The 27327-nt window shown below is 37.2% G+C and overlaps 2 protein-coding genes across 2 annotated transcripts; one reads left to right on the top strand and one right to left on the bottom strand.

The window, feature by feature from the left end:
• Positions 1 to 1882: 1882 nt before the first annotated feature.
• smad4b (SMAD family member 4b) lies at positions 1883 to 17434 on the top strand. The gene is made up of 11 exons (XM_056254847.1): positions 1883 to 2019; positions 2907 to 3240; positions 3327 to 3501; positions 3629 to 3658; positions 4319 to 4531; positions 4823 to 4927; positions 7724 to 7774; positions 8489 to 8672; positions 11300 to 11468; positions 14118 to 14256; positions 17055 to 17434. The coding sequence occupies exons 2-11, from the start codon at positions 3001 to 3003 to the stop codon at positions 17264 to 17266; spliced, it is 1518 nt and encodes a 505-aa protein (XP_056110822.1). The 5' UTR covers positions 1883 to 2019; positions 2907 to 3000; the 3' UTR covers positions 17267 to 17434.
• A 6086-nt stretch (positions 17435 to 23520) lies between these two features.
• On the bottom strand, positions 23521 to 26619 carry LOC130088187 (RNA-binding E3 ubiquitin-protein ligase MEX3C). The gene is made up of 3 exons (XM_056254841.1): positions 26523 to 26619; positions 25895 to 26403; positions 23521 to 24638 (listed from the first exon to the last, which is right to left on the bottom strand). Exons 2-3 carry the CDS (start codon positions 26373 to 26375, stop codon positions 23521 to 23523), a joined length of 1599 nt encoding a protein of 532 aa, XP_056110816.1. The 5' UTR covers positions 26376 to 26403; positions 26523 to 26619.
• Between the last annotated feature and the right edge of the window lie 708 nt (positions 26620 to 27327).

The raw sequence follows: 27327 nt of genomic DNA, 5'->3' as shown, positions 1-27327 counted from the left end.
GTTATCAATGAGCAGGGGAGATTTAAACATGTTTTATCATTGTTAATAATTTTATTTGTTTATTTGTTGACCAGTGGACTGAGGTTGGTAAGTCTTCACTTGACTTTATTCGGCCTGAACTACAGGAGACGACATTTGAAGTGGATCAAAACCTTTCATCAAATGTATACATGAATTTTGAACAATACCCGTTCTTGTCTTAGGACAACTTTGATGAACTTTGATCCACTTCAAATGTTGACTACTGTATTATAATGACATGCACGAACAGTTTTTGTGTTCTGTGGGTATGATGATGATGATGATATTAACCCTATAAAGCCTACTATATCATGTTTGATACATGAGCGTCTAAGGCCTATAAATCTGTTGTACACTATTTACTAAATGCTTTCTGTTGTCTGATAGTTTGTCGTTTTTTTTAAGCACGTAAGAGGCCTTTTAGTGTAATTGTAAAAGTGTCCCACTTCAAGTTGGGGTTCACTTGTCTTTTTACTGTGAAATATGTTATGATTTTTATAAAGCAAACGTAAGAATAACTTTTATATTGTTAGTAATATTTCAAGATGAACACTTGGACTGAAGCAACTTCGGTGATCATACATCATTAGGAAAGGCATGTTAAAATGTGAATATCAAATATTATCATCAGGCTTTTGAGGAATGTTTATTTGCTCATCTCTCAATCATTATTGTATTATGGTTTGCCCCCACAATTAAAAAACGAAAGAGCTTTGATCATTAAACTAAGCATTTAAATATCATCTTAATAGGACATGTCATTGAGAGATATAGAGTGACGACTGATACTGTATTTCTATGCATTTATGTAAGTGTCTGCTGCACTGTTATAAAGATCTGCATTGATTTACATTAAAAGCTACCTCATCTTACTTTTTTGGACATATAAATAACAACATTTGCATCAAATTGCATATTTTTACTCCATTTTGGGCCCCTGAATCACCCCCCCCCCTTTCGAGTATGACATGCATATTCTCACTATATTATATAGATTCTCTTGTATTGTCAAAAGGTTCAATATTCTATTCTGATTTTTTAAAAACTATTTTAAGTATTATGTATGTTGTGTGTCATGCCTGATATGGTAAACCGTAAATAAAGCATGCAATTTCTGTGTCATTAGCTGCAAAAAAAAAAGGAAATTGCATAAACAATTGTTTTTAATAAAATACCAAACACTTCCCCATCTGTCAAATAGGTTGTTCTGCTCTAAATTCACACTGTATCTTGAGCCATGTCATGTCAGGCCCAGTTGAGTCACACAAACAGAGTTGCAACTTCATTTGGTGCAGAAATGACAATATTTTATACAGAAATGGACTTCCAGGAGTAGGATTGATTATGCCTATCTATCATACAGGTTTAAAGACATAAGACTAAAAGAAATCTTAGTCCAGTAGTGTCTTAAATGATGTTCAGAACACAAGTGGAGGGCTTATCGTATACATAATGTATTCTGTATACTACGTGCATAGTGCATACTGTTTTACAATTATATGAAACAGTATGCAATATATAATAGGAGCTTCAAACAATTGTATGCTGGAACTTGTCACATAATTTAGTTGGGTCAAAAACTGAGTGAAGGTTCTTGTAAAAATTGCTGCAGATATTGCTTCTAACTCATTCATCACAATGGAAATGATCAAATGCGTTGCATTATTTACAAGCAGTGTGCAAATGTCTTCCAGGAGTTCTGTGCATACTGAAAAATGCATACTGTGTACAGTATACTACATGTACTGAAGAAAGTAGGACTGTATGCTATTGAGAACTTAGTGTTAGAACCTTTAGTTCAACCAAGTAGAGTTTAGTAAGATTAAGTATTGTCCTAGTAGTATATAACATATTAAGCCAGCAGTTTTACACTAGTTTTCAGTCATGAAGCAAGAAGAGCATCTGTGTGGGCGGGGCTTAATACCGCTCGTCACTCGAGCGATGATGACATCACTGAGCTTACGTAGAGACAATGTCCCTGTCGTTGCTCCATGAATCGTAAGTGTTTCTGTTTATATTTTCTTATTTTATTTCTAATATCTACCTAATATTTTACTATAGCACTCGTGTAGATACTTTATTTGTCCATTCCCCACACATTTAAGGAGTATCTGTTAGCCAGTTAGCTCGTTAGCTTCATAGTGAGATCAGTTGTATTGTCATAGTGAACTGTGATTTATTATTATTCACGTTCACATATTTGACTGTTACAATACTTACGTGTAATGATGTGCTTTTGATGAGTTTAGAATTTATTAATAGATCAGTATGAGTTCATCACTGTGTTTGACAGAGAACAAAAATGTTAATTCAACTGATTTATCAGTATCATTTTGTATATTGAGCGCATGTATACATACAGGCTATATATATGCATGCATATACATACGCATACATACGCACAATATATATATATATATACATATATATACATATATACACAACAACAACAACAATATATATATATATATATATATATATTGTATATATGTATACAATATATATACAATAACAACCACACACACACACACAAACACACACATATATATACATGACAAATAATTGTATGTTTATTTTATACAGCTCAGTGTAAAAATAGTTTAGTTGGCATTAAACAGAGGTTGCAATCGTATTTTCTTCCCTATTGTGACGGATGTCCAAGTGAAACCGCTTCATGAACAAGAACAAATGTAGGGTGGGACTTTTCCAATTACTATTGCTGATGTTATGTGAGTGACAGGTTGTCACATCAAGAGGGAGGGAAAGTTATTTTGATTAAAGATTACAAGGGGACATTAATACATTTTTTTAAAAAAAAGTATGGTCAGTCAGTTTTTGTTTAATGGTGAATAAGTCGTGCTTACAGTCTCTCCGTGTTTTTTTAGGACAGTGTGGATCACGTCTCAACATCAAGGTGTGAAGACAGGAGCTGGAGAGGTTTGAAGGACGTTGAGTTGTGGTTGAGTGTATTCCAGCAGCATGTCCATCTCCAGCACACCCACCAGTAATGATGCCTGTCTGAGCATCGTCCACAGTCTCATGTGCCATCGGCAGGGAGGAGAGAGCGAGACGTTCGCCAAACGAGCGATAGAAAGTTTGGTGAAGAAGCTGAAAGAGAAGAAAGATGAGTTAGACTCACTGATCACTGCCATCACTACGAACGGAGCTCATCCCAGTAAATGTGTGACTATACAGCGCACGCTAGACGGGAGACTGCAGGTCTGTTTCTCGGGAAAACACACTTATCTTGAATGTTAGAAAAGGAAGTTACATGTATGAGATTCTGTCCTATATCTTATCTTCAGGTGGCCGGTCGTAAAGGGTTTCCTCATGTCATATACACACGGCTGTGGCGATGGCCCGATCTGCACAAGAACGAGCTGAAGCACGTGAAGTACTGCCAGTTTGCCTTTGACCTGAAATGCGACAATGTGTGTGTGAACCCATATCACTATGAGAGGGTCGTGTCTCCAAGCATCGGTGAATTATTTTCTGTTGTCTTGCTGTGATTTGAAACTTTGTCATGGCAAAAAATTTGTTTCCAGTGCCCATGTTCATATCATATTATTATTATTTCTAATAATATATGTTCTCTCTCTGTCTTCAGATCTGTCTGTCCTGACTCTGGGCGGCCCAGGTAAGGGTGCACTTTTATGGACTACTATATGTATATATATATATTTTATGGCATATATATATATACAGTATATATATATATATAAATATATATATATATATATATTTTTTTTGTATAAGTTGTAAAATAATATTAAACACTACCATTCAAAAGTTTTTTTTCTGAAAGAAAGACATTTGTAATGTTACAAAAAAAAGTCTCAATACTGTTCTTTTGAACTTTCTATTCATCAAAGAATCCTGAAAAAATGGTTTCCACAAAAATATTAAGCAGCAAAAACTGTTTTCAACATTGATAATAATATATTAAAATAAACAAGTTATGTTAAATTGCAATAATATTTCACAATATTACTGTTTTTACTGTATTTTCGATCAAATAAACGCAGCCTTTGTTGAGCATAATTGGCTTTTTTCCACAGATATAAAAAAAAAAATGAAACCGACCCCAGTCTCTCTCATATCACTCCACACTCCATTTCTTCTGGCGTAGTTAAAAAATTTAAACTCAAATCAATATTTCATGTCCATTTATACTTTATTTTCTAAGTAGCTGTGAAATAAGCAGGATAATGTATATTTTGTTTCCTAATGGTATTTATTTTGGGTTAATGTTCGAATAACTGTATATGATCCAGTCATTTTTCACATTTATGTGTAGGTCCGAGTGGAGAGCTCATGGTGAAGGACGAGTTTGAGGGTCAGCCGTCACATTCATCTGCTGATGGAGGTCATAGTATTCAAACCATCCAACACACTGGCACCTCCTCTGCTCCACCCGACGCTTTCCACAGCCCCGCCCTCCTGCCCCCAGCTGACTCCACAAGCTCCGCCTCCACTTCTGCATTCACCAGTATGGCTGCCGGTCCAACCAGTAAGTCGTTATTTCATCCTTTTGTGCAACCCAGCGGCCACTGGAGGCAGAATGCATGTGTACATGTGTACTTCATCCATCTTAAGTTATATCCCAACTGTCAAATCAACATGTTCATGGTAACTCGGCACACAATGGGGCAATGTGATTGAAATTGATTTGTGTGTGTGTGTGTGTGTTTTTGAAAGAAGTCTCTTATGCTCATTCTTATTCTGCAACAAAAAAGCATAGATAAATGCCATGTGTAATGATATTCTATGACCGTATGATGTCTGTGTTTTCCTCCATTAGATGCCCCCAGCTCATGGCCCAGAGGAAGTAGTTTCCCCCCCAGCATCCCCCATCAGAACGGGCACCTGCAGCACCATCCTCCCCTGCCTCACACGGGCCAGTACTGTGAGTGACTAACTACACCACGGTCTGCTTTGCTCTTAATAACGGGGCTTTCACGCCAGGCGTTCGCAGCGTTGGTCTGGTTTACACTCGCTCGATTCTATCGAACCCCGGTGCATTTGCGTTCATCTTACGTCTGCACAAATCAAGCATAGCGTCAGTTCTGGCAGGTGGAGTCAGTCAAGCTCGCATCAGCTGACTCTCAGCTCATCCATACGACGCCTATCACTGCATCCCCATATATATAAGGTCCATTCAGCAGCTTATCGTGTTGCTCAGGAGTGTTACCCTCCTCCATCCCCAGCTCCTCCTGTCCAGTCAGGATTTGGCCTTCTGATATAATTCCCCTTCAAATAAGACACATTTTTCTTGAATTATGTTGTACATTAAATTATTGAACATTAATGATATCTGCAATACATTTATGGCTGATTCACCTTCGCCATCTACTGGTTAGACACGGGAATTTATTCGGCATGACCCTCACATTGCATTATGGGCATTCTCTATCCGTTGAGCATACATCAGTTGTACACTTGTAATTGCGGTGCATTATGGCATTGAATGAGTGCACTCTATCAAAGCCCGTCTACGGAAAGCCTGGGCACCAGTGTTAATTTTGTCAGCAAATTTTGATTTAGTTTTAGTCTTAGTCTTTTGACTAAAATGCCATTTAGTTTTAGTCATATTTTAGTCATCTGAATTGTTTTAGTTTTAGTCTAGTTTTAGTCGACGAAATACAATAACATTTTAGTCGACTAAATCTACAGTAGATTTAGTCGACTAAAATATAATGGGTTTAGTTTGTTAATTTAGAATTTCTCTAAAATTTCCAAACCCATATACTCCCGGAGAAAACATCTATTAACCTGTTAATATGAATGATTTTTAAGTTTGAACATGCAATACAGATACAGATTTAACTGCTATTACTTAAAAAATATCTTAAAATGAAATAAAACCACTTTTCCTAAAGTACAACACAGTCTTCTTTACAATGAATGATATATTCATTCCTTATAACTACTTACACATCATTCTTTATTCTTTCAAGCAGACATATTTATTTGTATGAATTAAATATAATTAATCCTTATTAAAGCTATTAACAAACAGTGAATGCTTTTCTCTTTTTCTTTTGTTGCTTGATCAAAATTAAGGACACGGACCGCATTAGGTTTATTGCCACTGTCACTTTAAGACGTCGGATCATGTCCAATGACATGCGGATACAATTGCACTGATGCACATCCGACACACTCACAGTTTAAGACATAACCAGCATAGTTTACATGAATACTCTCCAAAAAGGACATTTAGACATACTGTTGTGTATTTCTCCATTCAGACACGAAAGAGAGCTCAATTCAGTAGCCTACTCGCGCGCTGTAGGTGTATTGTGCATGACTGCACGCTTCGGGTTAGGTGTGTGCGCACAGAAAACCGCACCGAATAGAGCTCTTTTTTGCATCGTCACTCTTATTCAGAGATCTATATGTCTGCTCTACTCATTCTCCCAGACGTTCACATTTTTTAACGTTTTATGACCGCGGGGTAGATCACGTTACAGTAGCCTACAAATGTGCGCATCTACCACACACGCAGGACATCAGTTCTGACGGATCGCTTCCCAAATCGTCACTATCTAACATTTTCGTCTAGTTTTTATTCGTTGACGAAAATGTCAATAGATTTTCGTCATAGTCTTTGTCATTCAAAACTAGGTTTTATTTAGTTATCGTCTCGTTTTCGTCTGTGAAAAAATGTCGTTGACGAATAATTTTCGTCGTTATTTTCGTCAACGAAATTAACACTGCTGGGCACTCCCTATTAAGTCCTATTGTACCGAATTTTGGTTGTAGTTCCACCAGAGTTCCACTGGGGGCGATCGCCCGAGTGCAAAATGAATGGGAGTCTATGGAGCTAGACGGCTAAATTTGTCTCTTTCACCCGATTGCCGTCGAGAAATCTCAGATTTGAATGTAGGTTTTGCAAGTTCAACATGGGTTATAGGTCGAAAGTTGAATGAACGAGTACTTATGTCCTTTCGATTTCTTACAGGTTGAGTTGTTGTTGCCCATAACACGCTAGCATTCTGCTAATGGACGCTGATTGGTCAGTGAAGGACTGATTACGACCAGAGACGATGGCATCCGAAGCGGGACCAGAATGTTAAGGCGGACTTAACTCTTCTAGCACGTGTATTTACCCGTGTCAGCTGTGTGGTCGATGCCTCGAGAGAAAGGAAAGTGCAGAGCGCGAACGCACCAAAGTGACTAAAGGATTGCCGTAAAGCAGTATCTCTGGTCGTACGATGTGTGTGACGTCATTGACATTTTAAAAGACTTTTAAGTGACTCTAAAAAATCCAACAGCCAGTAATCTGTAATTTCTTTGCATCTCCTTTCGAAAACAACATTCAAATTACTAGACAAAAAATGATATCCTGAGAAAAGTGGATTTTGAGGGGTATATCTCCATAGACCTCCATTCATTCTGCACTCGTCCTGTGAGCGCCCTCATATGGACCCAGAGTGGAACTGCAACCAGTTCAGAAGCCGGAAGTTTCCTGAAAATGAAAGTTCTCCCCATATTAGACATTCTCTGACTCTACTATGTATTCGGACACCACTACAAAATGTCTGTCCGATCACTTCCTTCAGGTCGTCTCGGGGTCAGTACCCCAGTGCGAAATGACTACTTTCACATGACCAATTTTTTCATGCAAACCACGTCCCGTTTCGAACTAAACTGCCAGTGTGAAGCACCCTAAATGTTTTTCTTTTTCTGTCTTTCTCAGGGTCAGTCCACAATGAGCTGGCGTTCCAGCCGCCCATATCCACACATCCAAGTAAGGAATAAAACAGATTCACAAACTATAGAAACTGGACTGTATGTGAGATAAGGATTAGTCTGTCCCAGACAGGGTTATTATCGTTAACTTAAACTGCTTAAACTTAAAGTATTGAAAACTTATTTTGTTAATTGAAATAAAGATGATATAAAACAAAATAGAAATATTAGATGAAAAACGTATTGCAGTTAGTTGGCAAAGGAAACATTTCTAATTTAAGTAATTTAGCAGGAAAATCACTAGACATAAATTAAATACAACTGAACTATAGCTAAAACTAAGTAAACCAAAATATTTTAAGAGTAGTAATATTCTAAAAACCTAAACCTAAAAGAAATGACAAAAAAATTAAGTACAAACTGAAAATATAAAAGCTAATTTAAATAATTCCTTTGTACTTGTGGTACGTATGGATAAAACGTGTGTATCCGTAGATGAATTATGGGCTAATATTACCCACAATCCCTTGCAGTACAGAGGTGGAGGAGTTGATTTTACATCACTAGTGCCGCTCATCTCTAGTTGAGCTACAGCAAAACTGTAGTGTGTAGTATTGCTACCGTAATGTCCTCTCACACACAGCAGTGTATTTACTTTCCCATCGTCAGTGAAGTAATCAAAACATTATGCAGCCATGGTTTATAGTATTTTAAATATGCATAATTCAGAACTCATATTATACTGTGGTGTTTCTCGTTGTCTTTCTCTCAGCTCCAGATTACTGGTGCTCGATTGCATACTTTGAGATGGACATTCAGGTGGGCGAGACGTTTAAGGTGCCCTCCAACTGTCCCGTCGTAACGGTGGACGGTTATGTGGACCCTTCAGGAGGAGATCGCTTCTGTCTCGGCCAGCTGAGTAACGTCCATCGCACCGAGGCCATCGAGAGAGCCAGGTATTGGTTTACATCCATCAGTCAATTCACCTTTGGCTAAGCCCCGCCCCCTTAGTTACTGTTGCTACGTCCGACAAACAAACTTCATCTGGGCTCTGGTATAAACATGGCTTATGCTGTGACAGCTCTTCCTGCTGAAATTTGATCAAACTTTTATAAAGCAGCAAATAAAGTGTCCGATAGAAGTAGGCAAAAGCGGCTGCAATATACGTTCGAAGGCTATATTCATGACATACAGGTGAAACGCAAGGAACAACAAGGCATCCAAAATAGAGGCAAAAGCAAACCGGTCACAGTCAAAAAATGACCCACCGCATATCCTACTAATCGAGACGGAGGCTGGGACTAACAATATCAAGGAGCAACACTGTTCATGCAAAGCTGGGTAGGTCTCTATTCACTTCTATAATCATTAAAAGCAAACGGACTACGCGAGTATAACGTTGTATTTATTAGCGTATCAACAACCGGTATGCTAGGTAACATTAACGTTAGCTGACAAGGTGATGTTTTGGTTAGCAAAAAGTGTGCTTGTTGATCCTTGAGGGGTTTAGCCGACTGTGAGGACGTCCACACAGTTTAATCCAAAGACGACACTTGTCAGGATTTGACTTCGGTTTTGGGAAGGGAAAAAAACGGACACCTCCCTCCAACCTCTCTGGGAAACGCGTATCTGTGTTACAAATGCCCCAGGCACAAAGTTTAACCATATTTTTGATAAAACTACGACGGTAATAGCCTGCCGAGACCAAAAATATGAGACGCCTGTGTTAAAGTCAATGGAGCGCTGTGAAAAAGCGTTGGACCTCGTTCTTGGCTGCGCTGTGATTGGTCAATCTACATTCTAGGGTGTGGCTTAGCCAAAGGCGAATTGGATCACGAGTTGCAGGGGTTAACTAATGAACAAAATAAATTTGATTAAAGTAAAACATTTGATTAAAATAAATAATACATTAACACATTTCATTAAAATTTTTTATAAAAAACTTGATTTAAATAAAAATGTAACAATTAATACAATTAATGGTTAAAAATAAATCAATTAAAATAAAATAAAAATAGAAAAGTGTAAAAAATAAATAAATAAAAATAGGATTAAACTAAAATAAAGAAATAAATTGATTAAAATAAATAAAAGATATACATTTAGATTCAAATAATTTGATAAAAATAAATAACTGAATAAAAGTATGGTTATTTTATGTTCAGTTATTAGTATTATTGTATTATTTTGCTTCTGTTTAAAGTCCCTGTAAAGTCAAAATTTACTATGTGTTTTGAGTTTGTCACACCACAGAAAAATGTGTTTTTAGTCACCCAGCCAAATTTGAATGATAAAAAAAGCCAGCAAAGTACATAAAATAAGCTATCAAAATCTTGAAAAAATGAGCAGTATTCTCTGCTCTCAAACGCTGGGGGCGTGTCCACTGGCTGCGCTGAAACCACGCCGACTCGCGGGAAAGCTGCAGTCGACTCGCCACACTCAACTCTACAGCCGGAATAGATGCTAGCACGGTGGGCACACACTGCCGAATGGCACCAGTTGTCGGCGCGACGGGAGGATGAAGGCTGAGGCGGGAGTCGGTTCGGCCCCATTCACCAGTAACAGCGGATTATCAGTGAATCCCAGACAGTTATCTCCGACGAAAGTTTATAAAACTATCCCGTGTAAAATGATCACTTACAGAGGCGGGTTTTGGCGGTGATCCTCAGCTCTCCATCAAGGTTGGCTCTTCACAAAATTAATCCACTTCTTCTTGATGTAATCGTTTTTCGGAAATTTAAATAAGGACACCGATCTGTTTTGTACGTGATCCGGTGATCGCATCCAGGTAGTAGCTACGCATTTCCGTTCCGTGACGAAGACATAGCTAGCTAGCAATCTGCAGGCTGTGTTACTAATAATAGTACTGACAGTAACTCGCGATTGAGCGGCAAACTGATGTGAATGTGCTCTATAATATTGTTAGGAGCGGCCAGCCTCAGCGGCTCCAGTGCGTCATCAAGTAGGGGCGTGTCCAGGAGCTCAAGGGCTCCAGTGCGTCATCGAGCCCTGTTTTAGCCCCGCCCAGAAAATCCGGAAAATAGCAATGGTGAAAAACTGTTTAACGGTCTAACTCCACAATTCAGTACTTCACAGTTCACAGTCTTTGTAATATGTTTTAGCAATACATTTCTAACATTTATAATGTGTTTAGAATTTTTTTTTGAAATTGCCTTTACAGGGACTTTAAGTGAAAGTAATAATAAAAAAAATATGGAATTTAATAAAAAATTCTAATATTAGTACAATTATACAATAAAAATCTAATTTGAAATAATAAATCAATAATTTTTAAAAAGCATTTTCGGTTTTCAGTCAAGTGCATCCAGAATTTTCAGTTTCGGCCCAGAATTTTAATTTCGGTGCATCCCTACTTTAAACATAAAATGTGGTTGTGATACTGATATTTTACTTTAAATTGGAACAGAAAAATGACTTGATGCTGGCATTTTTGTTCCTTCATTTGACCTAGATTCAGTATGAACCAGTCCTGCAGCTCTGGTTGATGTGTTTCAGATCTACCCATGATTCTCCTTTCTTAACTGCAGACAAGTCAAGCTCTCTCTGTTCTTGTCTCCTCCAGGCTTCATATCGGTAAAGGTGTCCAGCTGGAGTGTAAAGGAGAGGGTGACGTGTGGGTGCGCTGCCTCAGTGATCACGCAGTGTTTGTGCAGAGTTATTATCTGGACCGCGAGGCTGGACGAGCTCCGGGTGACGCCGTCCACAAAATCTACCCCAGTGCCTACATCAAGGTAACACAACCACGCCACCTGATATTTAGTCTTCACGAATAAACTAAATTCACTTCCCGACACATAGCACCATGCTAATATGCTGGTATTGTTTTAAAGTAGCATGGAAATACTATGGTGTATGAGTATGGCAGTGTGAGGAAGCTACTCTTGATTTAAAGTAGACAAACTCCAGTCAAGCTACACTTATTTTTAGAAGTCGCCATGCTAATAGTTAGCAAAGACTTTAGATACACAAAGACGTGCGCTCATATTACTCATAAGAAACAACATTTTCATGTGACAGTTCATGTCAGATGTCATTGCTGATTTGAAATACGTCATTTAATTGTGAGTTCGGCAAAGCAGTTTTTGAGATTTCAGGATTTCAAGTAGAAGGGACTTGTGCTGCGTCCAAAATCGCATACTAAGTATTAAGTAGGTACTTATTGAAGTAATTACTTCATGACTGCTAAACAGTATGCTCTATATAGTGTGAATGTAATCTGGACATACTACTTATTCTCCATGTTGTCATTATCATGTGACCCACTTCACTGCATTCTCAAATCCTCTCCCGTGGCCTCATGGGATAGTAAAGTGTCCATCATATGCACTGCAACGGTCACCAGCTGGAGTGCCCTTGAGAGCCACCAGAGGGCCCTCCACATCAGACTATTGTCATTCCCTAATGAAACTACATTTCCCATAACTCTCTGCCTGGACTCATCAGCACACATTGCATCCACTTGTGTCTCATTACCTTGTTTAACTCGCCCTATACTAGCCTGGTTTTCACATTCATTCCCTGAGAAGTGTTGCACGTGTAACACTGCATTTCTGAGCGTTCCAGTGTTTGTCCATTTCGATCATCTCCCTGTTCTCTGTTTTTTTCCCTGTTCGCCTGTCTCTTGGATGACCCTGTTCGTCAGTGTTCCTGTGCCCTGTCATTGTTTGGACTGATTACCCAGTGCTTTTGACCACTGCCTGTTATACGGTTTATGATCTTGAATTTTCCCATTAAAAACTGCATTTGGATTCTCAACGTTCGTGTCTCAGACTAGTACGTTACATACACACTTCAGAAAAAATAGTAGGTCATGCGGGGACGTTTTGCCTATTCTTTTATGAGTACAGTGAATTCAGACATACTTCTTTTGTCACATGCTGTTTTTTGCCTACTATATAGAAGGGAAGTATGCGATTTCGGATGCAGTTTTGGTCTTGGATGCCTGGAGGTGTTGTAAATATGGTTGCAGAGTGAACAGACTTTCCTTGAAAGGGACTTTGTAAAAAAAATGTTTTTACATTTAAGCTATTTAAGGCAATATATATATATATATATGTATATATATATGTATATACTGGATAATATATGTATATATATATATATATATATATATATATACTGTATTATATGAATATATATATACTGTATTATATGAATATATATATACTGCATAATATATGTATATATATACTGTATAATATGTATATATATACTGTATAATATATGTATATATATGTACTGTATAATATATATATATATGTATATATACTGTATAATATATGTATATATATATACTGTATAATATATGTATATATATACTGTATAATATATGTATATATATATATATATACTGTATAATATATATGTATATATACTGTATAATATATGTATATAAAATATTTAATCACAATATTTGTTTATAATATTTATTTTATATTAAATCATATTAATATACTGATTATAAATTAATAAGTAATGATATTAAATCATTGTGTTTTGCTATAAGAATATTAATAATACACATGAAATCATATTTTCTGTTTACTGTTTGTAATATTAAACAACAAATAATATTAGATCGTATTTATGTTTACAATTAGAAAATTTGTAGTATTAAATAATGTCAAGTCATATTTGTTTACTTCCAGAATATTTATATTACATAATAATATCAAATAAAATTATTTGTGTACTGTTAGTAATATTAAATGTTATTGTTATCTTAACAATCACAATATTAGTAATATTAAATAAAAATATTAACTCATATTATTGGTTTATTATTATTATTTTACTATCAGAGTTTTGATAATATTACATAATAATATTAAATTATATTTTTGTGTACTGTTAGTAATATTAAAAAACAAGTTATATTAAATCTTATGTTTACCATGATAATATTATTTATAATATTAAATAATAATATTACATCATTATTTGTTTTCTATCAGAATAGTAATAATATGAAATAATAATATTAACTCATATTAATGTTTTATTATCAGAATATGTATAATAACGAATAATTATTAAATATTCAACTATTATGTTTACAATTATCAATGTTTATGTGACCCAAGTAAAACAAGGACACTAAATGCAACTAATAAAATTAGAAAAAAGTCAAAACCTAGTCAACAGCAGCATTTATCTGAATATTTCGCTATGAATTTGTGTAAATTAATTTACTCCGCCCATGCACCACATTTAAAAAGTCATCTTTTTTTCGTAGTATTTGTCGTTTCAGTGCAGTGTAACTAACAAGTGTCCTTTATGTCCTTTAATGTCCACCTAATGTAGTTTAGCAGGACTACAGGATGCATAACACGTTCAGCCAGTGCTGAAAGCCTCTGTTGTGTGTGTGTGTGTGTGTGCAGGTGTTTGACTTGCGCCAGTGTCACCGGCAGATGCAGCAGCAGGCAGCGACGGCTCAGGCGGCAGCGTCTGCGCAGGCGGCTGCGGTGGCGGGGAACATCCCGGGACCGGGCTCTGTGGGGGGCATCGCCCCTGCTATCAGTGAGGCTTTTCTACATCTGTTTTCTGACACTATTAATCAGAGCTGCGTGCGGCAAACTGGGCTATTAACTGAAAGATTGGAATTTGTGGAATAATCCATAAAATGATCTTATTATTAGACTAAACGTATTCAGTGCCAGTTCTTTAAAAAAAAAAAAAAATACTGGCATCAAATACTTTTCATAACATTCGGTTCTGTTTACTATGGAAGCTTGTTTCCGCCACTGAATAATTTTTTTTTTTTAAATAATTGCGACTTTTTATCTCACAATTGCTAGATATGAAGTCGCAATTCTGAGAAATAAAGTCGCAATTGCGAGATATAAAGTCACAATTCTGATAAATAAAGTCGCAATTGCGAGAAAAAAAGACAGAATTGCGACTTTTTATCTCACAATTCTGACTTTTTTTCTCACAATTGCGAGTTTACATCTCGCAATTCTGACTTTATAACACATAATTGCGAGTTTATATCTCGCAATTCTGACTTTATAACACGCAATTGCGACTTTATTTCACGCAATTCTGACTTTACAACACGCAATTGACTTTATATCACGCAATTCTGACTTTATAACACGCAATTCTGACTTTATATCTCGCAATTCTGACTTTATAACACGCAATTGCGATTTTATATCACTCAATTCTGACTTTATATCTCGCAATTCTGAGAAATAAAGTCAGAATTGCGAGATGTAAACTCGCAATTGTGAGATAAAAAGTCGCAATTGCCTTTTTTATTTTTCAGTCTGTGGCGGAAACAAGTTTCCATAGTTTACACTTGTTGTAACCAAATGAAATGATTTTCATGATGTTCAATTCTGGTAACAGTTTTTTTTTTTTTTTATAAATACTGGAACCAAATGATATTCATTACGCTCTATGAAAGCTTGTTTCCGCCACTGAATAAAAAAAAAAGGTAATTGCGACTTTCTCACAATTCTGACTTTTTTTCTCAGAATTGCGAGATATAAACTCGCAATTGCGACTTTAATCACAAAATTCTGACTTTATAACTCGCAGTTGCAAGTTTATATCTCGCAACTCTGAGTGATATCGCAATAGTGAGATAAAAAGTCGCAATTATCTTTTCAATTGTTTTTAAAACAAATACAAGAACCAAATGATTTTCATGATGTTTGATTCCGGTAATATAATTTTTTGAATAAATACTGGACACAAATAGTTTTCATGACGTTTGGTTCTGTTAACTACGGAAGCCCTGAACCGAAAAAAAAAAAGGAAAAAAAAATCAGTAAAAAAACCCCCAAAAAACTAGCATTTCGAGATTAAAGTCGAAATATTTCGAGATTAAAGTCGAAACCGCAACGTAAAAAAAAAAAAAAAAAATCTGTAAAAAAAACAAAACCTAACATTTCGAGATTAAAGTCGAAACATTTCGAGATTAAAGTCGAAACATTTCGAGATTAAAGTCGAAACATTTCGAGATTAAAGTCGAAACATTTCGAGAATAAAGTTGAAACATTACGATAATACAGTCTTCCATAGAAGTGTGTGCATTCATAACAGTGCGCGTCCACTGGCTCAGAGCGCGCGTGTGTGTGTGTTATCTGGGCTTTCAACAAAATTCTACACAGGTGCTAATCTACCAACAAGAATTACCATGGCGTTGCCTATTATAGACGAGCGCACAGACTCCGCCGGAGTATCACAATGAGTCCAAACTTTATGTGGCAGTGTTTTTGAAATGTTTTCGTCCTCGTCTAGGCAACACACTATCTGGGTCGAGAACACAACAGTAACCGTTCTGTCTCCCTCTTCACCGTAAATACGTTCTGGATACATTTTATCATTCTGTATCCAATCATTTGGCCGGATCCCGTGATTTCCTCAGATTTAATAACCACTAATGGTGGTTGAGGAGAGATTCACTGATATGATTGTAAAGCGCTTTGAGTGTAGACATATGAAAGCGCTATATAAATGCCTCAATCATTCATTCATTCATTCATTCATTCATAAAGCTGGATATCTCCATCCAGTCTGAAAAGTGTTTTCCGGGTTGGTTTTCCTATAGGCTAAAGTCTATTCCGGCGCAGTATATTTTATAACGTCCTATAATGGTAGCCTATCTGGTAGATTGGCACCTGTTGAATTTCCTTTTGTTGAAACAAAAAACACACACACACAGTGTGAAACACTCGCTATGCACCATTATGAATGCCTGTGTGTGCGGCAATGTGAAGCAATGGCAAGCACACACGCAACTTCCACGGAAGACTGTATTCTTGTACTCTCGAAATATTTCGACTTTAATCTCGAAATGTTTTTTTTTTTTACATTGCGGTTTCGACTTTAATCTCGAAATATTTCGACTTTAATCTCGAAATGCTAGTTTTTTTGTTTGTTTTTTTACTGATTTTTTTTTTTTTTTTTACGTTGCGGTTCAGGGCTTCCGTAGTTAAGAGTTCTTTAAAAAAAAACAATACTGGCACCAAATACTTTTCATAACATTTTCAGTTTTCTTTTCTTCTTCTTTTTAATTCTGGAACCAAATTAAATGATTTTCATGACTCAATTCTGTTTACAGTTTTTTTTTTTTTTTTTTTTGAGAAAAATACTGGAACCAAATGATTTTCATGACTTTCGGTTCAGTTAACAGTTCTTTTCTTCTTCTTTTTTTTAATACTGGAACCAAATAAATTTCATGATGTTTGTTCTTTTTTTAAACAAAACAACTGGAACCGAATGATTTTCATGATATTCGTTTCCATTAACATTTCTATTTTTGAAAAAACACACCACTTAAAAAGTGATTTTCATTTAATCCTCAGGTCTGTCTGCGGCGGCAGGCATCGGCGTGGACGACCTGCGGCGTCTCTGCATTCTGCGCATGAGTTTCGTGAAGGGCTGGGGTCCTGATTACCCTCGCCAGAGCATCAAGGAGACCCCGTGCTGGATCGAAATTCATTTACACCGGGCCCTTCAGCTCTTGGACGAGGTTCTGCACACCATGCCTATAGCCGACCCGCAACCTCTGGACTGATGATCGGACATTTAGAACAGTGCATAAATCATATAGCTCAAAACGACTTCACTGACCTGACTTTAGCCGTGGCATCTCACATAAGATTGAAAACCAGCAAATGCTACAAAACAACACTAGATCAAACAGAACTGTTCAGAACCTTTTTTTAAAACCTTCACTTTTGATGTTCACACAAGAAATGGACTCGTTTGGAGACGTTCAGAAATGATATCATATCGCATTTAATCCAGTGTCGTCATGATGAGTTTCGGATCTATACAGTGGCCACACACACACTGTAGCCAAATACACACGTCAGAGATTAATCCTGTTCTGCGCAACACAAGATGAACCATGTGCAAATCATTTGGATTCTTTTATTTTTTATTTATACAACATAGTTTATGAGCAATTTACTAAGAAATTCATTCAGGTTGTCATTCATCGTAGTTCGTAAAACCATTTTCCTTTATTGCATTGAATTGAAAGGTTTTTCAAACACAGAAAATTCCGAATATAAATTGTTGCGTTCATAAATGACGGTTCATGAAAGTTTGTAAATTATTGCATTAAATTGAATACAGTCATTTATGCAAGAATGGTTTTTACCAACTATTTACTGAGAAATTCTGGATTGCGTAACTAAACAGCTGATGGCTCATGAAACTATTCCTCTGTAAACAATTGGTGTAAGAATGATTTTATGAAGGATTTCCACAAAACAATTCAGCTTGTTTTGCATGAATGAGGCCGTTTTCATATTTACAGAAGTAATGTAACTAAATTATAATGCAATTCATGAAATACATACGTGAATATTACAGCTATTGCACAAAAATTTGTTCATCTTGTGTTTGGCATTTTCATATCTTTGCGGTGAGTATGTGGCCAGAATATTGTCCTTTGTGTGTGTGTGTGTGTTGTGTGTCTGTGTTTTAAATTGCTATGCAGTATTTTTTATAACCCTAATGTTCACTCGTTTATATCAAGCACTCGGTTACTTTATATCACTTGTAATGGTTGTTTTCCCTGAGCTTTTCCTGGAACATTATCAATCACTTCTCTATTCTTTCAGAGAGCAGACAAATGAGTGCAGTCACAACAAAAACAGACTCCTCTTGTTTTACACTATTAGACAATATGAAGAAGTCCTGCACCAGTGTGTACATGAAAAGTAGTTTCTGGGTGCATAGAAACAAAATGAAGAATCCACACACCCAACAATTGAACAATTGAAAAGTAGTATTTTACTGAAGATTCTCGTATAAAGTGACAAAATACTGAAGTGAAGTTTTTAGGACTATCTCAGTGAACTTTGGTATTCTGTTGTCACTTTAAATGAGAACCTGCAGTTAAAACTACTTTTCAATGGACTTTGAATTTGTTTGGTGTGAAGATTTCTTTTCTTTTCATTTTTTACACTATTAGAAGACGTGAAATATGATTTCTTTTAGAAATGCATTTTTTCTTTGATATAAAACTCAATTTAGCTCAGGTGGTTTAGATATCCTGAATACTGAAAAACAGATTTTTTTTGTCTTGTCTTAATTGTATGCACATTTGTTCATCTTTTTTCTTAGTGATGCATGATCATGTTGGCCTGTAATAATCAAACAGTGTGGAATCTGAAGGTGTGTTCAGAATGGCATACTACTACCATACTAATATTTTGCAGCATGCAGTAAGTATATTGTTCACAGTGCATATATGAACAAACAATGCATAATGCTCTATTGGACCTTCTATTTTCAGTACGACTAAAGTAATATGGAAGTAGCGAAGTGACATGAACCATGATTTTCTCATTCTTGACTATTTCAGACTGCCAAAAATGAAATATATTATTACATAAAATAAGATTTCAAATGCAAAAATTGCAATTGTTTTCAAGATGATAATTGGATACCATTCGCTAAATTAAACATGTAACTTGACTCAATTTGACAATAATTTAACAAACTACTGGTTTAACCCTCTGGTCCCACTCGCATGCCTGTCAAAAATGACTGAAATTCCTGCTGAAATGTTTTTGCATCAAATTCCTAATATTTTTAGGGGATTTTATGGTATTTAATTGATTCTTTTTTTTTTGCGCATAGACCTGAAAATGAAATTTCCGACTTAAACTGTCATAAATCTTGAATGCTTTGGAGCACAGACTTCAGTTTGGCCTCTTTTCATTAAAGAAGACACTTGGCAGATTATTGCTGAAGTGAAGTTTTAAAATAGTGAACGTAAAAAAGTCAAATAAGTTATATAAAAATACTATTTTCAAATTTCATATGAAATATATTTTACAAAACATGTTTACTCTAAAACTGCGAGAAAATCTAAGCCATAAATCGAAACAAGTTGTTTCAAATTTGAGCTTGATACCTCAAAAAAATTAGCTTTTTATTTGTGCGCACCAAACGTTTCCGCTAGATGAAATTCGTTTCCAATGCAGCATTTTTGACTACAGTCAATACAAGTGTAACTATTTTATTCAGGACCATTTAACCATTTCGAATCACCTTTTCTGTGTTCACATAGCAAGTGCCAAAATCTTTACCAAGTTTCATACCATTCCGACGAAGTAAAAAAAAAATTTTTTTTTTTTTTTTTAAAACAATTGAAGAGCACCAGAGGGTTAAATGTTTCACATTGTATATTACAAACCGTTTCACATATTTTAACAAACGAACAAACAAAAAGCAAGTATGCAGTATATAGTTTGCATGCTAGTATTCCATTCTGAGTACAGCCTGTGTGTCAAGTTCAACCAGAGAGACAGTTGAAGTGTGTGTGTGTGAATGAGTGACTTGTTGAGCCTGGTTGACTTGTTCAGGTTGAAGGAGAAGTGTGTTTCTTCACCTATTAGTGTTTTTCTGTTAATGTTCTTTTGACGTGTACATCAACATAATGACTTTATCTGATCAACGGTGATTGATATCACCATCACCATCACCATATGACTGAAACACTGTAGATATGAGAATACCATCTTTTCGATTACTTTCAGTCATTAGTGTAATTTAACGATGAAAACTTTCTCTCTGAAACTATTAAAAGTGACAATCTTGTATTTTTTTAACGTTTGGTTACTATCTAAAATTGCATCTTTTTTTCGACTGTAGTCAAATTGATTAATAACTTCAGTAACCAATTTTTCATAACGGAGAACTATACTACCAAACTGTCTCCAGAATATTTTATTCTCAGATTATTCCCGCAACAGCCGTGTGACTGCAGCTTGGAGCCCGTACAAATACAGATGAACCTGGCTGAGCGCAAAACTCAAATCACACAGAGCACTTAGGTAAGTGAGTTTAAAATGAAACAATTTATTAAGGAACTTTAATATCAGAAAAATAAAAATCTTAATTCTTTTTTACAGCAAATATATAATATCAGTGCTTTGGCCACAGGACAGTAAGGCCATATCATAAAATATATTTTTTAAATTTGAATACAACTTATATGCCATCATGTCCCTGCATATGTGTATATACATAATAAAAGAACAATAAAATTATCAAATACAGAAACATTGTTGCAGTGTGATGGTAAAAATCCCTTAGATAAACAAAATTCCTTTAGGTTTAACATAGGACTTACTTTGTTCATAATGTGGTAGTATGCAAAACTAATGCAGCGTTTATATATATTTATATATTGGATCCTTGGCTTTTTTGTTGCGATTTAGGAATCGTTAGATAATAAATCATGCAGGTGTGCTCTTTCCTGCTCTATAGTACCTAACGTCAACACTCTACAAGCTAATACTTACGGCAACCAGCAGCCGACTGCTTGCCAAATAGTCTTATATTTAAATCTTAATATATATGTGTATTTGAATATGAAATATAGACTACAGAAATACTACAAAATTGTATATATAAAAAAAACTTGTCAAAGTGAATCTTGAGAGGTTATGGATGCCTTAGTTTCTCTGAGTTTAGTGGTGCTTGCGAATAAATGACGTCATTAGCCGTGTCAGCGGCTTTGAGAAGGGATTATTTAAAGCACGTTCTCGTCAACAGAATCGCTCCTCTCAGGTCCTAAACGCCCCGTTCCTCTCGGTACGACTCCCTGTGCTGGCCCAGCACGACCCGTTCGGTTAAGGCAATGAGAGTCGTCGTTACGGACACATAACAGTGTCTCATTCGTGAAACAATCGAGCGTATTTTTCACATGTGTTTTCATCTCGAGTTGCGAATTGAACTGGAATATGAATAAAGCCGTTTCCAAACGTACGTGTTCAAGAGAACAAAATCTTGTGAAACTGGCGCACAGTATTAATAAACTGATAAAAAGTTGCTGCAACCAGCCTACGACTCTTTTCCCCCGAAACATAATGAATTGCTTGTGGATCAGAGCATGCAGACGAAACGCAGGAACAAACGCTTCCATGTTATCTTGTGCTCGGATGCCTGATGTTTGGGAATGTAATCATGTGAGCCAAGTCATTTTGATGACAGACTTTGGCTCGGGTATTTCAGAATGATTAAAACAATATTTTAGATGGTGTGCAATGAGATCGATCCACTGGTTAGTTCAGTTATCCAATCACATTATCTGTTGAGGCAAAGTCACGTGTTTCGCAATCACGATTATATTTAGTTCATTTGTTTTCATCGGTTTATTATGCGCACGTTTTCTTACCAAATACAAAAATGATCCGTCTCAATTGAGTTTAAGATTTTATACGCATCTTGGCGTTTTCCATCTGGCATTTTGTACGCGATATCCCAAAATTCACATAAAAACACGTGGATGGAAACAAAGCTACTGAATGAATTGAATGCGAAACTGGGATTTTGTTCATGTAACCCAAGCGGAAACCGCGTTTAAATTGATCTAAAAATGTGACGTTCAATTTAATGCAACAATTTTTTGCGAGATGAGCGTTTTACACGCAAATGAATTTCGCTCGTGTTTAATGACAACGTGTCACGCTCTTAAAGGGATAGTTCACTTTGAAATTAATTTTTGATATGTTTTAGCTTACCTCAAGGGCATCCAAGATGTAGGTGTCTTTGTGTCCGCAGTATTTTCAATTTTGATAATTTTAAGTCAAACCGTTCTTGTCTGTCAGTCATATAATGCAGGTCTATGGTCACCACCTCAAAGAGCATGCACAGAGAAGTCCAAATTAAACATGACTTAATGACTCGTAAATGTAAGTAAGTACACATTGATGGCCTAAGACACGAAACGAGCGGTTTGTGTGAGAAAACGAACAGTATTTATATAGTTTTTACCTCTTGTAAACACAGCCACGTCCAAGTGATCTGAGGGTGCCGGCGCTTCGGTCTTTTCCGGAAAGCACCGGAAGTGATCTCTCGCACGTGTACGTCACTCATTGTTTACACAGAACAGAGATTGTAGGTAAGACGGCTAATTAAAAGGGTACTAATTTGCGCTTATTCGGGATGGTTAATCTGTCGTAAAAGAAAACAATAAAAAAAAAAAAAATTGTATGAGTGACGTACACACGCGAGAGATCACTTCCGGTGCTTTCCGGAAAAGACCGAACCGCCGGCGCCCTCAGATCACTTGGACCTGGCTGTGTTTACAAGAGGTAAAAACGATATAAATACTGTTCGTTTTCTCACACAAACCGCTCGTTTCGTGTCTTAGGCCATCAATGTGTACTTACATTTACCAGTCATTAAATCATGTTTAATTTGGACTTCTCTGTGCATGCTCGTTGAGGTGGTGACCATAGACCTGCATTATATGACTGACAGACAAGAGCGGTTTGACCTAAAAATATCAAAATTGAAACTACTGTGGAAACAAAGACACCTACATCTAGGATGCCCTTGAGGTAAGCTAAAACATATCAAAAATTAATTTCAAAGTGAACTATCCCTTTGAATGTTTATGGAGTGCAGGCTTCGGGGATCGTGGAGGTCAGGACGGCTCTTGTATGATCTCATACTTCTTGACTCTAGTGTTGCAAAACAGAAACTCAAGGCCACAGATGCTTTTCCAGCAACGGTGCCAACGTGCGCCGCTACCGTCATGGAATCAGGCACATGAAAATGTAAATACCTAGAAAACAAAGTAACAAACCAACAAAAAACACGATTTAGCGCTGCTAAACCCCAGCACTGCTTGCCGTAAGAACGACGTAGCAGCTAAACGTAAATCTTTGAGATGAATTGATTGAAAACCTGCATTTCCCAGTTATTTAAACATAATAAAGAAGGAAGAAGTATTTAACGATGTAAAAAATAAAACAGTTTACTCCTCGTGATCCCAAATCTCTCTCTCTCGCGCGCTCTCTACACGCTTTGCAGGATGTTGGAACACTCCAGACACACGAGGTTTTGCCCTCCGAGGACAATCGCCGCCACATTGTCTCCGCAACGTACGCACGCAGGAACCTGGCTGTGTTTGGGGAAGGTGCGCATGTCCGGCGGAGAGCTGGAGCCCGTGCTGTCGCCTGACGGGGAAAACGCCGTGCCAAAGGCCGGGAGACTCTGGGAATTCTCCTGCACCAGCCGAACCAGCGGATGATGATCCAGTGCCTCCGGAAGAGACGGAGACAGACGAGCGAGAAGGGATGGAGAGAGCCTCGGCGTATTCGGCAAACTCGCGCCTCCCCGATCAAAGGTGCTCCACAAAGGATTGGTGGACGGGGCCGTCATCGTCAACCCGTCGTATCCAGCCGAATCTTCAGATCCCAAGGGCAACTGGGTATCGCCATACCAGAACGTGCCGCCGGTGCTACCGGGACTGAGATCCGCCACGCCGCTGCCTTTCCCGCTGTAGTACGACTCGCTCGAGTTGCTCCCAAGCGAGCTGGAGCTGTCGTTTCGGTATCCTGAGGCGTTGCTGTGGAAGCTGCCGTTATCGATGTTTGAAACGCCGCCGGAGAAGAGCCAGGCTCTGTTGCTTCCCGACTCGAAGCCTACATCGGTGCCGTTGTAGTGGAAGTCGTCATCGTCCGCGCTGGTGTCCACGTGTCCCGCGGTACGCAGAGCAATATGGGCTTCGATTTCCTCCCGCGCTCGATCCACGTTCTCGGGCATGCCGGTCACCTCAAACACCGGTTCTTTGTCACGGCTTGGTGTCACAATGTAAGTGTGGGTTTGCTGCTGGATCCTCTTGATAGTCGCTCCTTTCGGTCCCACCACGAGCCCTACCATTCGATACGGCACCCGTACCTGGATGGTTGTCTGTCCCGGATGGCAAGGGACGCTGTTGTGCCCAACGTTTGGTGCCAGTTTGTTCCGAGACGCCCGGATGAGGGAAAAATGCTCGGCCGCTGACATGATCTCACGCTTCGCCGTCATGACATCCTCCTTTCGTCCGGTCACTACGAACACTGGTTCTTCTCCTCTAACGGGTGTTTTGATGTAAGTGTTGGTCTTTGCTCTCAGAGCTTTGATCTTGCAACCTGAAGAGAGCAGAAATACAGACAAGTCAACACATTGCTAGCTTAAGAAGACATCAATCAATCAATCAATCAATCAATCAATCAATCAATCAATCAATCACACTATTAGACAAGTGATCTCCTCTTAGGCATAATTAGAGCAGTCCTTGATGTTGATTAGTCAATGCTAATATAGATGTTGTGGTATCAGGGGTGTTGTCAGAGTGCACTTGTATTACACAACTTGTTTTCATACAGTGCAGTGACGAATCATTACATCATCACAGATAAGTGGGGCAGCTGTAATCCATAGTAACAGACAGTTCAATGAGGTCAGTTCGAGCATATATTATTAAAACCATTTTCATCAAGATTTCATTTTAAATGCACTGATATTGAAAATTTGGCCCATACAATTTGTTATGACTAATAATAAACTAAACTTTTTTTTAAAGAGTAAATTTTCTATAATTTTACAGTTCATATATATATACACACACATTTATTTTATAAATCAAAAATTTGTAATAGGTTAATTTAGAATTTTTTATGTTTTTGTCTCTTCTGCTCACCAAGGCTGATTTTATTTGATCAAAAATACAGTAAAAACAGTTGTTTTTAAAAAATAAAATAACTTTTCTATTTTAACATTTTAAAATCCAATTTATTCCTGTATATATGCATGTGTGTAATATGCATGTATGTATATGGGCTGTCGATTTAACGCATTAGTTTAATCAATTAGGTATGGGGAAAAATAAAGCGTTAAAATTATTAACGCGTTTAATGCAGCCACCTTGCCCCAGTTCTACATTAGTTCATCTTATATCATGATACAGTTATGCAATATCACATGAGTAATGAGGGAAATATCACACAAGTGAACCAATGATTCAATGGCCAATTCATAAAGAGAGCCATTTTTGTAATGTCTATTTGAGATTTTCCCATTTAACCCAATAATGACTTTAAATTATATGTTGGGGGTAATTTCTCAGCCAAATTTGAGGTGCGATTAATTAGCGATTCATTAATCGTCACATTGTACAATTAATTTGATTTAAAAAATGTAATCGCTTGACAGCCCTAATATATATATTCTCTCTGGGGTGAGGTCTATGAAAATATCAGGAGGGCGAGTTCAAATCTGAATCACTAATCCAACAGGCCCGGCACAAAAAGAAATCCTTAATGTTAAGCCCTGCTCTGGATGAAAAGTGAGACAAGATGAGTCACAATATTAGAATATTAAACATGACAGAAGCAAACAAACCCACCCTGTCTGCCAACTATTTCCGCCACATGCTCAGATGTGGGCACCATCACACACTCTGTTGTGTTCACGCTCTTCCTCCTGGTGTTTAGTGCACATCTCTCGCCCTCCTGCATCATCATCATTGCCGCCATCATCATCCTCCCCTGAACCTGGTGGAAGCCTTGGGACTCGCCCAGCCCATCCTGAAAGAGCCCACCCGTCCCCGGTGCCTCCATGCCTGCGAGGGCCAGGGCCCTCAGCTGGTCCAGATCAGCATCATGTCTGATAATATTGTTGTTGGTGCTGTTTTCCTCCTCTGATCTAGTTTGGGACAGGGGCTGGAGGTCCAACACCGCACCCAGGACACCCAGATGAGGAGTACCACGTGGTTCTGATGGACTCTCATCATCCCGGAGGCTCAACCCGCTCAGGTTCGGTACCAGTACCGGGAGATCCGGTTCAGTATCGTCTGACTCCAAGAGTTGAGCTGCGTTACTGGGCATGCTCGACCAACAACGTGTCTTGCTTTCACTGCGGGACACACATAAACAAACTTAGTGTCACGGCAAAGCTCTTCTGTCACTGTATTCAAGTGTACAGAAGGACAGAAAATGCTATTCATAAAGTGTGTTAAGAGTATTTAAACTTACAGTTGATATTTACAGCAGCAGCAGATGTGGTTCCGTGACCCTGTTCTACTGGATCTCTTTGTTTACGGTTCTTCGGGGATTCTCGCGCAGGTTTGTGAACAGCTGATCCTCGCGCACAGCGCCACTCGCCGGCGCGGATCAACTGCCAAAACAATCTGTTACTTTAATTTATTATTTACCTATTATCACTGTAAAGCCGCTTTGGAACAATCTACATTGTTAAAAGCGCTATATAAATGAACATGACTTGAAAGTACCGGTCACAAATTTGGAAACATTACTATTTTTAATGTTTTTGGTAGAAGTATCTTATGCTCATCAAACCTGCATTTATTTGATCAATTGTAAAATATTATTACCATTTAAAATAACTGTTTTCTATGTGAATATATTTTAAAATGTAATTATTACTGTGATTAAAGCTGAATTTTCAGCATCCTTACTCCAGTCTTCAGTGTCACATGATCCTTCAAAAATCAATCTAATATTTTAAATGGTAATAATATTTCACAATATTACTGTTTTTTGAAAAATAAACGCAGGCTTGATGATCATGAGATACTTCTTTTTTTAATATATATATATATATATATATATATATATATATATATATATATATATATATATATATATATATATATATATATAATTAGTTATTTTCCAGTTAAAGTTAGTTTTGATTGATTCACTTCCGTCGCAACGATCATTCATTATTAATACATACTGTATAAATATACATGTGTATATATATATATATATATAGAGAGAGAGAGAGAGAGAGAGAGAGAGAGAGAGAGAGAGATAC

This window comes from Rhinichthys klamathensis, unplaced genomic scaffold (assembly GCF_029890125.1).
Source record: "Rhinichthys klamathensis goyatoka isolate OS25496 unplaced genomic scaffold, OSU_Roscu_1.1 h1tg000114l_1, whole genome shotgun sequence".
NCBI lineage: Eukaryota > Metazoa > Chordata > Actinopteri > Cypriniformes > Leuciscidae > Rhinichthys > Rhinichthys klamathensis.
Note: the sequence above shows the minus strand (reverse complement) of the source record. Positions and strands in the feature narration are given on the sequence as shown.

What these genes read in the sequence shown, in the direction of transcription:
- smad4b (XM_056254847.1), top strand. Translation starts at nt 3,001, where the DNA reads ATGTCCATCTCCAGCACACCCACCAGTAATGATGCCTGTCTGAGCATC. An exon ending in GGTCGTGTCTCCAAGCATCG is followed by an intron (nt 3,502 to 3,628) that starts GTGAATTATTTT and finishes CTCTGTCTTCAG; the next exon opens with ATCTGTCTGTCCTGACTCTG. An exon ending in CCTGACTCTGGGCGGCCCAG is followed by an intron (nt 3,659 to 4,318) that starts GTAAGGGTGCAC and finishes ATTTATGTGTAG; the next exon opens with GTCCGAGTGGAGAGCTCATG.
- LOC130088187 (XM_056254841.1), bottom strand. Translation starts at nt 26,375, where the DNA reads ATGCCCAGTAACGCAGCTCAACTCTTGGAGTCAGACGATACTGAACCG. An exon ending in GGAAATAGTTGGCAGACAGG is followed by an intron (nt 24,639 to 25,894) that starts GTGGGTTTGTTT and finishes TGCTCTCTTCAG; the next exon opens with GTTGCAAGATCAAAGCTCTG.